General features: G+C 41.7%; 1 protein-coding gene across 1 annotated transcript in view; it reads right to left on the reverse strand.

The window, feature by feature from the left end:
• LOC120054162 (transmembrane protein 263-B-like) overlaps nucleotides 1–10,899 on the reverse strand; it is a 54,014-nt gene extending 43,115 nt beyond the window's left edge. The window contains exons 1-2 of the mRNA XM_039001597.1: nucleotides 10,723–10,899; nucleotides 9,839–9,950 (exon numbers count right to left, since the gene is read on the reverse strand). Of these exons, the coding sequence (XP_038857525.1) occupies nucleotides 9,839–9,950; nucleotides 10,723–10,728 (118 nt within the window). The 5' untranslated portion in view covers nucleotides 10,729–10,899. The remainder of the gene's footprint in view (nucleotides 1–9,838; nucleotides 9,951–10,722) is intronic.
• Between the last annotated feature and the right edge of the window lie 303 nt (nucleotides 10,900–11,202).

The raw sequence follows: 11,202 nt of genomic DNA on the forward strand, positions 1-11,202 counted from the left end.
CTGAGCTTTGACATACAGTAGAGTAGTATAGAATACAGTACATACAGTTGAAGTTGGAAGTTTACATACACTTCGGTTGGAGTCATTAAAACTCGTTTTACAACCACTCCACAAATTTCTTGTTAAGTCGGTTAGGACATCTACTTTGTGCATGACACAAGTAATTTTTACAACAGTTGTTTACAGACAGATTATTTCACTTATAATTCACTGTATCACAATTCCAGTCGGTCAGAAGTTTACATACACTAAGTTTACAGTGCCTTTAAACAGCTTGGAAAATTCCATAAAATGATGTCATGGATTTAGAAGCTTCTGACAGGCTAATTGACATCATTTGAGTCAATTGGAGTTGTACCTGTAGATGTATTTCAAGGCCTACCTTCAAACTCAGTGCCTCTTCGCTTGACATCATGGGAAAATCAAAAGAAATCAGCCAGTCTGGTTCATCCTTGGGAGCAATTTCCAAACACCTGAAGGTACCACGTTCATCTGTACAAACAATAGTACGCAAGTATAAACACCATGGGACCACGCAGCCGTCATACCGCTCAGGAAGGAGACGCCTTCTGTCTCCTAGAGATGAACGTACTTTGGTGCGAAAAGTGCAAATCAATCCCAGAACAATAGCAAAGGACCTTGTGAAGATGCGGGAGGAAACAGGTACAAAAGTATCTATATCCACAGTAAAACGAGTCCTATATCGACATAACCTGAAAGGCCGCTCAACAAGGAAGAAGACACTGCTCCAAAACCGCCATAAAAAAACCCGACTACGGTTTGCAACTGCATATGGGGACAAAGATCGTACTTTTTGGAGAAATGTCCTCTGGTCTGATGAAAAAGAAATAGAACTGTTTGGCCATAATGACCATCGTTATGTTTGGAGGAAAAAGGAGGAGGCTTGCAAGCCGAAGAACACTATCCCAACCGTGAAGCACGGGGGTGGCAGCATCATGTTGTGGGGGTGCTTTGCTGCAGGAGGGACTGGTGCACTTCACAAAATAGATGGCATCATGAGGTATAAAAATTATGTGGATATATTGAAGCAACATCTCAAGACATCAGTCAGGAAGTTAAAGCTTGGTCGCAAATGGGTCTTCCAAATGGACAATGACCCCAAGCATACTTCCAAAGTTGTGGCAAAATGGCTTAAGGACAACAAAGTCAAGGTATTGGAGTGGCCATCACTAAGCCCTGACCTCAATCCTATAGAAAATGTGTGGGCAGAACTGAAAAAACGTGTGCGAGGAAGGAGGCCTACAAACCTGACTCAGTTACACCAGCTCTGTCAGGAGGAATGGGCCAAAATTCACCCAACTTATTGAGGGAAGCTTGTGGAAGGCTACCTGAAACGTTTGACCCAAGTTAAACAATTTAAAGGCAATGCTACCAAATACTCATTGAGTGTATGTAAACTTCTGACCCACTGGGAATGTGATGAAAGAAATAAAAGCTGAAATAAATTATTCTCTCTACTATTATTCTGACATTTTACATTCTTAAAATAAAGTGGTGATCCTAACTGACAGGGCATTTTCACTTGGATTAAACGTCAGGAATTGTGAAAAACTGAGTTTAAATGTATTTGGCTAAGGTGTATGTAAACTTCCGACTTCAACTGTGCATATGAGACGAGTAATGCAAGATACGTAAACATTATTAAAGTGACATTATTAAAGTGACTAGTGTTCCATTCATTAAAGTGGCCAATGATTTCAAGTCTGTGTATATAGGCAGCAGCCTCTCTGTGCTAGTGATGGCTATAACAGTCTGTGTATATATATATGTATATCTGTGTATATAGGCAGCAGCCTCTCTGTGCTAGTGATGGCTATAACAGTCTGTGTATATATATATGTATATCTGTGTATATAGGCAGCAGCCTCTCTGTGCTAGTGATGGCTATAACAGTCTGTGTATATAGGCAGCAGCCTCTCTGTGCTAGTGATGGCTATAACAGTCTGTGTATATAGGCAGCAGCCTCTCTGTGCTAGTGATGGCTATAACAGTCTGTGTACAGTAATCCCTCGTTTATCGCGGGGGTTACGTTCCGAAAATGACCCGCGATAAGTGAAATCCGCGAAATAGAAAACTTTTTTTTTTTTTACAATTAGCAACTATTACATGTATACAAATACAGTGACTCACGTGTAGGCCGTTTCGTCGACATTATGGGTTTAGGAGATGTTCGAAATTACAAGATAATTTGGCCAACTTAATGTAAATTTGCCAAGCTGTTTTATGTACGTACACATAACTGCACGAGACGACAAAATGATAGCACAATTCGTAGCATGTTTTGATACAAGAAGCGGGAGTGAGTTTTTAGCGAATCAGAATGCAGAGCACAATGCACCAAAAAAAAAAAAAAAATGCATTATGAAAATCCGCGAAATAGCGAATCCGCGATAAGTGAACCGCGAAGTGGCGAGGGATCACTGTATATATATATGTATATCTGTGTATATAGGCAGCAGCCTCTCTGTGATGGCTATAACAGTCTGTGTATATATATATGTATATCTGTGTATATAGGCAGCAGCCTCTCTGTGCTAGTGATGGCTATAACAGTCTGTGTATATATATATGTATATCTGTGTATATAGGCAGCAGCCTCTCTGTGCTAGTGATGGCTATAACAGTCTGATGGCCTCGAGATAGAAGATAACAAACAATGTTGTTCACTCATGTTTTCAAACGGCCCGCGAGATGGTTTGTGAAATTATATAAAATGAGCACAAATCCCAATAGAAAGTAGAAAAAGCATTTCTGGTAATATGGGTCATATTTGTTTTTAACAGTTTTAGGCTAGAGACAAGCCGTTTTCTTTGCTGTAAAGCTGCAAGCATGCCATTCTCCCTCTGACACGCAGATGCTGCATGACAGTGCACTTGCAAAGTCTACTCAGACCAGTCTGTGCTCTTGGTTATAACAGGCGATGAAATGATACAATGCATCAACATTGCTCGCTTTGCGCGCTGCTCGAATGTAACAAATGTACAAATCTAAGTCTGCATCCCCGCTCGCCATCACTGCTAAATTATATATTTTTTAAACTGACTGGAGGAATAGTTGCGCGTGAAGCGCGGACGGAGAGAAGCAGGTGAGTAAAAGGCGTTGCATGGTCAATCGATCTCTGCATTGGCCGTGCAGCATTTACAGTGATATGGCCTCTGCAGAAGTTGGGCATTCATACTTATTGCGCTTCGCGGAGCAGCGCAGAGCTGTTGAGTAGAGCCGTTGTGAAGGAAGTTGTCAAGGAGTGAGTTTGTGTTTATACAGGACCCCCTACCGTCAACCTATCTTGTCAATGGGGAGCTATACGGAGCACTCTGCATTTTTACAACATTTGGGAGGCGCCCAGCAATGAGGTACAGAGCTCAATTTGGCATGCCACCAGAGGCTCCGCAATTGCGTGACACCCTCCCGAGTTTGGACTCCCGAGTGGCGCAGCGGTCCAAGGCACTGCATCTCAGTGCAAGAGGAGTCACTACAGTCCCTGGTTCGAATCCAGGCTGTATCACATCCGGCCGTGATTGGGAGTCCCATAGGGCGGCGCACAATTGGCCCAGCGTCGTCCGGGTTTGGCCGGGGTAGGCCGTCATTGTAAATAAGATGTTTTTCTTAACTGACTTGTTAAATAAAGAAAAAAAATGAAAAATACAGAGCATACAACCAGATTCACGCATTCACGCATAAATCGGTTCACGCATAAATTAGCTTTGAGGGCTGGTAGGGGATGCAGCTGGCTGATTACAGCTGTGGATATTATTGGACCTACCCAAACAAGACACTAGTGGCTGTTGCTGAAATTCAGCTGAATTTATAAACAAAACGGACTTAATTCAAGTTTTATAACAGGCGCCAGCAGGTTCATTAGATCAGTAGGGCTGGAAAAAGTCGGTAGTATCATTTGAAACGGTACTACGGTACTCTAAAATGTTGGTATCGTAAGTATCATGACATTTTGGCACCGTGATATTACCGTGGTACAGGCCTACAGTGCAACACTACTCGGGCCAGTCGGTAAATCCAACTAGCAGTCAGACGAGAGATGTCGATCGTGAGTGATGGACCGAGGAGCTTTCTCCTCACCCAACAGTACGGCACTTCAGAATGACAGTGCATTTTATGCCCAGATAACCATTTCCAATGAGCTGACAACACATAGAGGTGACACAAATTGGAAGTGAGCTTTCCCTGGAAGCAGGAAGACACGGGCTGAGTCTGAAATGGCACCCTATTCCCTATGTCGTGCACTACATTTGACCAGAACCCTATGGCTATATACAGTCCAGCGTAGGGAATATGGGTGCCATTTTGGATAGAGACACATTGTGGATGGAGACAGTTCCAGATGGCATCCACACAGAACTTTCACACAATCACAGTATTTGACAATAACAGACAGGGTCTATCTATGGAGTATAGCCTTAGGAACTAGAAATAATCTATCTGTGAGCACTATGTTTGCTTTGAGAGTGTGTGTGTGTGTGTGTGTGTGTGTGTGTGTGTGTGTGTGTGTGTGTGTGTGTGTGTGTGTGTGTGTGTGTGTGTGTGTGTGTGTGTGTGCGTGCGTGCGTGTGTTTCCTGCTCATTAAACACAGAAAGGTTTAGTCTTCCCCCCGACTCTTCCTGTGTTAGAGATGGATACGCGCACACACACACACTTCACTGTGTTGCATATGGATACACTCACAGCAGCATGAAGGCTGTAAAGTATGAGCAACAACAACAACATAACCCGTAGCCCCTCCATTACAAGACAAAGTGATCAACTTCTGCTTGATTATATTATTATGAAAACGTTAATGGCTCTATCATTTACAAAAATTACTGATGATAATCACAGCAAGCATCAAACCCTCATTTAAAGCAACCCGAGTGTCCCGGTATAACCTTTCAGAGCCACGCGAGTGTGTTTATGATTATTGCCTATGCCAGTATTACTGGGATAAGATCAAGGCTGTGAATCTGTGATGCCTGGGAGTGAGGAGTGAGTCATGCAGAAGGCTGGAGATTAGAGGTGTTCTACTAGTCAGAAGCGAAGCAGAGACACAGGTGGACAGGCTGTTGGGATAGGACTTTAGGGGAAGTAGTGTGTATATACACACACACACACACACACACACACACACACACACACACACACACACACACACACACACACACACACACACACACACACACACACACAGTGTTGCTGAGAGCTCAGCTGTGTGGCAGTCCATCCATCACAGTTACACAGCACATCACCGTCCTCCCCTGATGTGTACTGGATCTGTCAGCATGATGGAGCAGCCTAGACTGCACCAGCAAACAGGACAGGAGAAACAGGGACAAAAAGTCAATAAAACTTCATTTGGTCCTATTAATAACTCGTAACAGATGGAATTCGAGCCGATACCCTTCGGGAGCAACTTTGGTGAGAAGTTATGACAAGGAACAAACAAGCACTGTGATTTTGGCTTTTCTGATGTGCAGGTTGTGTTGTGGTGGCTTCTACTGGCGATACGGTATGCGGCTGTCAACCGTGAGAATGACTGACTCAAGTTGCTTTGTAAATAATTGACGACGGACTTTCAAATGGGTATATAGTACTCATACTGTAGAAGAACCTCAAACGCACACGGACACCTCCAAACTTCACATTCCATGGAGTCCTTGAGCTGCAGTGAACTATATAATTGGCCAAGAAGATTCATTCCATGCCTGTCATGGTTACTGTTCACAATTGCATCCAATAAAAAATAAAAAAATAAAAACAAGCCCTATTCAATCTGGTATGCATTATAATGGCAACCACTGTAAATAATCAAGCCTTATGTATAGTCTAGGCCTTTCTATGACTGGAACGATATCCTTGATATCACTCTACCTAGTCAGTTGTACAACTGAATGCATTCAACCAAAATGTGTCTTCCGCATTTAACCCAACCCCTTTGATTCAGGGAGGTGAGGAGGGCTGCCTTTAATCAACGTCCACGTCATCGGCGCTCCCGAGCAGCAGTTGTTGTTGGGGTTTAACTGCCTTGCTCATGGGCAGAACAGTAGATTTTTTTTTCACCTTGCATGCTCAGGGATTCGAACGAGTGACTTTTTGGTTGCTGGCCCAATGCTCTTAACCGCTAGGCTACCTGCCGCCCCATTCCACAGATGAGTTCTTAGGGTAGGCCTACTCTGTTTACACTGACTGCTTCTGATTGTGTTTTAACATGGCACAGCATATCCTGTTGGGCATTTTCTGTTTTAATCCTGTTTGTTTGGGTCCAGAGAATACAGATTTGTACCGGGTCTTAGACTAGCTCTCAACTGCAGCAGGGTAGAATGGAAAACTGGTAAAGTAGAAAATCACATTAAGTCCCTCTCCTCCCAAGAAAGACGTACATTTACCTCACAGGCTTTTTCTGAAATTACAGTGGAAAAGACCTTGAAAGAAATATTCATTTCAACTCTTGCAGACTGAACGATGAGTGAAACATGACTCCTAGCTGGGAGATTGTGAAGCACTGAAATTGATAGGATGTAGAACACAGTTCATATTCACAAGGTAACTATAGGGATATAAAGTAGCCTAGTTAGCGTACCAGGCATGTACAGGAACCTGCAATTAAAATACCCATACCAAGCTCATAACAGCTGGCATGCAAATGCACTACTTTCAACATTGGATTAAAGCCAAAAGCAATATTATAAATTGGGTGGTTCGAGCCCTGAATTGTGATTGTCTGAAAGCCGTGATACTGTATAACAGATCGTATACCATGGGTATGACAAAATATTTATTTTTACTGTTCTAATTACGTTTGTAACCAGTTTATAATAGCAATGAGACACCCAACAACTCCACGTTGTGTCGTGTGCATAAGAGCAGTCCTTAGCTGTGGTATATTGGCCATATACCACACCCCCTCGGGCCTTATTACTTAATTATGCCCTAATACCGACTGATCACCATATGCAATGCATTCGGAAAGTAATCAGGTGACGCAACAATAAAATACACATTTACAATAGGCCTATATCTAAAAAAACATACAGCCAAATTATATACAGTGCATTCGGAAAGTATTCAGACCCCTTGACTTTTCCCTAATTTTGCTAGGTTACAGCCTTATTCTAAAACGTATTAAATATGTTCTTTCCCCTCATCAATCTAAACACAATACCCCATAATGACAACGCAAAAACAGGTTTTTAGAAATGTTTGCAAGTTCACAAAAAACAAAACTGGAAATATCACATTTACATAATAAGTATTCAGACCCTTTACTCAGTACTTTGTTGAAGCACCTTTGGCAGCGATTACAGCCTCGTCTTCTTGGATATGACGCGACAAGCTTGGCACACCTGTATTTATGGAGATTCTCCCATTCTTCTCTGCAAATCATCTAAAGCTCTGTCAGTCTGGATATGGAGCGTCGCTGCACAGCTATTTTCAGAGATGTTTGATCGGGTTTAGGTCCGGGCTCTGACTGGGCCACTCAAGGACATTCAGAGACTTGTCCCGAAGCCACTCCTGCGTTGTGTTGGCTGTGTGCTTAGGTTGTTGTTGTCCTGTTGGAAGGTAAACCTTCTCCCCAGTCTGAGGTCCTGAGTGCTCTGGAGCAGGTTTTCATCAAGGATCTCTCTGTACTTTGCTAATTTCATCTTTGCCTCAATCCTGACGAGAATCCCAGTTCCTGCCACTGAAAAACATCCCCACAGCATGATGCTGCCACCACCATGCTTCACCGTAGGGATGGTGCCAGGATTCCTCCAGACATGACGCTTGGCATTCAGGCCCAAGAGTTCAATCTTGGTTTCATCAGACCAGAAAATCTTGTTTCTCATGCTCTGAGAGTCTTTAGGTGCCTTTTTGCAAACTCCAAGCATGCTGCCATGTGCCTTTTACTGAGGAGTGGCTTCCGTCTGTCCACTCCACCATAAAGGCCTGATTGCTGGAGTGTTGCAGAGATGATTGTCTTTCTGGAAGGTTCTCCCATCTCCACAGAGGAACTCTGGAGGTTTATCATAGTGACAACTGGGGTCTTGGTAACCTCCCTAACCAACGCCCTTCTCCCACGATTGCTCAGTTTAACGGGGTGGCCAGCTCTAGGAAGAGTCTTGGTGGTTCCAAACTTTTTCCATTTAAGATTGATGGAGGCCATAGTGCTCTTGGGGACCTTTAATGCTGCAGACATTTTTTGGTACCCTTCCTCAGATCTGTGCCTCGAAACAATCCTGTCTCGGAGCTCTACGGACAATTCCTTTGTTCTCATGGCTTGGTTTCTGCGATGACATGCACTGTCAACTGTGGGACCTTACATAGACAGGTGTGTGCCTTTCCAAATCATGTCCAACCAATTGAATTTACCACAGGTGGACTCCAATCAAGTTGGATCTCAAGGATGATCAATGGAAACACGATGCACCTGAGATCAATTTCGAGTCTCATAGCAAAGGGTCTGAATAGTTCTGTAAATAAGGTATTTATGATTTTATTTTTAATACATTTGCACAAAAAAACAGTTTTTGCTTTGTCATTATAGAGTATTGTGTGTAGATTGATGAAGAATTTTTATTTTATTTAATACATTTTAGAATAAGGCTGTAACGTAACAAAATGTGGAAAAAGTCAAGCGGTCGGAATACATTCCAAATGCACTGTATAATAGCCTCCCAAACTGTCAATGCCTCTATTATAGCAACATGTTGTTCCAAATATGCCATAGTAAATGCTTTGGTGAGTCAGATTGCAGTTATTTACAGTCCTTGGCCAAAAATAGTGTTTTCTTTTCCAGGGAGAGAATTAACATAATCAAGGTGTTGTGTAGTGTCCATAAATTACATTAAAAAAGAGAGGCATAATACTTTTCTCAAAAACAAGATGAAGGCCGAATTTATATTCATATTCCATTTTATGTTTCCTAAAATGTACTAACCGATACAAGCTTTTTTTTGCACTAGGACCAATACACTTTTCACCTCAATGAGGTGAATAAGGACCACATTTCTTTCCATTGAAGTTGAATATTAACAGGCACGATTAGGCTAGATATGATTGATGCAATGTGTCGGGACGAGACTGTGGAAGGCATCAGTGTGAGAGAAAGATGTATGTCTTCATCTTAACAGCAGACCTTGGTTCAAATACCTCATGCTGTGCGCTTAGGAACACATGGTTCTAGTGCGGAAAAATTGGTTGAATTAGGGGGTAAATTTGAAATGTGAAGTAATGACTAATAACCTTATATAGCCTGTATAACCTGTAGCCTGTATAAGCGCCACACATCACAGATAGAGCCTCAGGATTAGGATATGGTTTCACTGCCACCTACTGTTTTATGCTCTAACATTAAATGATGTTTAAAACCTTCTGCTGGCCAATATGCCACTCTACAGGCCACTAGGCCACACTGCATCATCAGATACTGTATGATCAGATTGACACCCATGACCACAGGCTGAATGACAGAGCTGATGACTTGACTCTTTCCAACCAACAGATGGGCGCCCTCTCTGAGCAAATACAAACTGTTGTTACAACCGTTCAAGAGTGGACATTCATTCAGCCAGGGCTCTCCAACCGTGTTCCTGGAAAGCTACAGTACTGTAGGTTTTCGCTCCAACCCTAATCTAGCGCACCGGATTCTAATAATTAGCTAGTTGGTAAGCTGAATCAGGTTATATCTAAGCTATATCTCTATAAAACATCAGTGTCAGAGATTGAATATAAATAATATCCCATGTTTCTAATGTTCACCAAGACAAAAACACACAATACTCTTTTTCGATATTTCAATAGTAAACTTAAACTGAAACTTGGATATGAACAAGAAGACCATGACACTACCTTCAGGAGGTTCTTCGCGTAGATAAGGTGGAATTTCCTCGTTGTTGGAGTTGTCTACTGGTGTTGAACTGCTACTGCCTTCCTCCGCCACCTCGTTTTCATCGCTAGGGACCTACAAGACAGGACAAGACAAGACGGTGTGAGAATTGCATCCACATAGGCATAACTGAATACATTACATTATATCAGACTGTTATATATCATATAGTTGTATTTACCAGTTCAGATGAGGACATCATTCATACAACATAAACAATAGTATGCAGTATGTCTATGGTGATAGTACAGGGATTAAATAAATAAATGTAGTATAAGAAAGTTAAAAACAATATATATAATAATAATATCAAGACTTTATGTTTGATATAAGAATATAAAACAATATAAAATAATAGAATAAAGAATGATGAGGTGGCTCTAGGCAAAAAATAATCCTATTACACTGACACACTTCATTGGCCAGACAATAGAGGCAGCTGGAATACTGTGACAGCATCATGTCATAGTGGCTACTGTGTAATCATGTTTCTGTAACCAACATGAACACAAAGTAACCAGCAACATGTTCTGCAGCAGTGAAGTCACTACACACGTAGCAAACAGGTTCTTGTTTTTCACCGACAGAGCATCACTACTAGCTACTGTAGTAGGCTACGCAGGGGGAGGGACTCTAGTGATGTCGTAGCTACACGATGTGCATTTTCTTCTGTGTATGACGCCAACATTTGTACAATTATGTGATACGTCTGCAAGACAATTGCAATAAAAACAATGTTTTATTGATCTTTAATGCGAACAGCACAGATTTCCACACAATAATTGCATTTCAAAACCATTAACGTTAGCTTACGATTTCAACAAAAACAAAATCACCCCCTACTCACCTTCATCTTCTGCTAGCTAGAACCAGAAGACTGATCTCTTTCCGAATATTGCCAATTCCACCACACAAGTAAAACGAGCTAATAAATGTGAAGCAAAAAACACAAAAGGTGTTAAAATACCCATATAATGGGGACCAGAGATTAGTATTGAAAAATGTTGCAGTGTTTTGCTGTCAAAATAATAACCGGAAGTGACGTTGGGGATGTTTACTGAATTCTTCTTCTTAACTTGTAATGATAATTTTCAGTCGCAAGGGGGTAGCATCGAGTCAAATAATTCAACGAGCAGCATAATGTCCATTATTAAATCAAATCAAAGTTTACTTGTCGCGTACACAGTTTAGCAAATGTTATAACGGCGAAATGCTTATCTTACTACCTTCTAACAGTGCAGTAAAATGTCAAACAAGTACACAAATAATCCAAAACTACAAACACGAAATCAAGAAATGTTAGAACGAATCCAATTAACAATCCCAA

The sequence above is a fragment of the Salvelinus namaycush genome, chromosome 9, assembly GCF_016432855.1.
Source record: "Salvelinus namaycush isolate Seneca chromosome 9, SaNama_1.0, whole genome shotgun sequence".
Classification (NCBI taxonomy): Eukaryota; Metazoa; Chordata; class Actinopteri; order Salmoniformes; family Salmonidae; genus Salvelinus; species Salvelinus namaycush.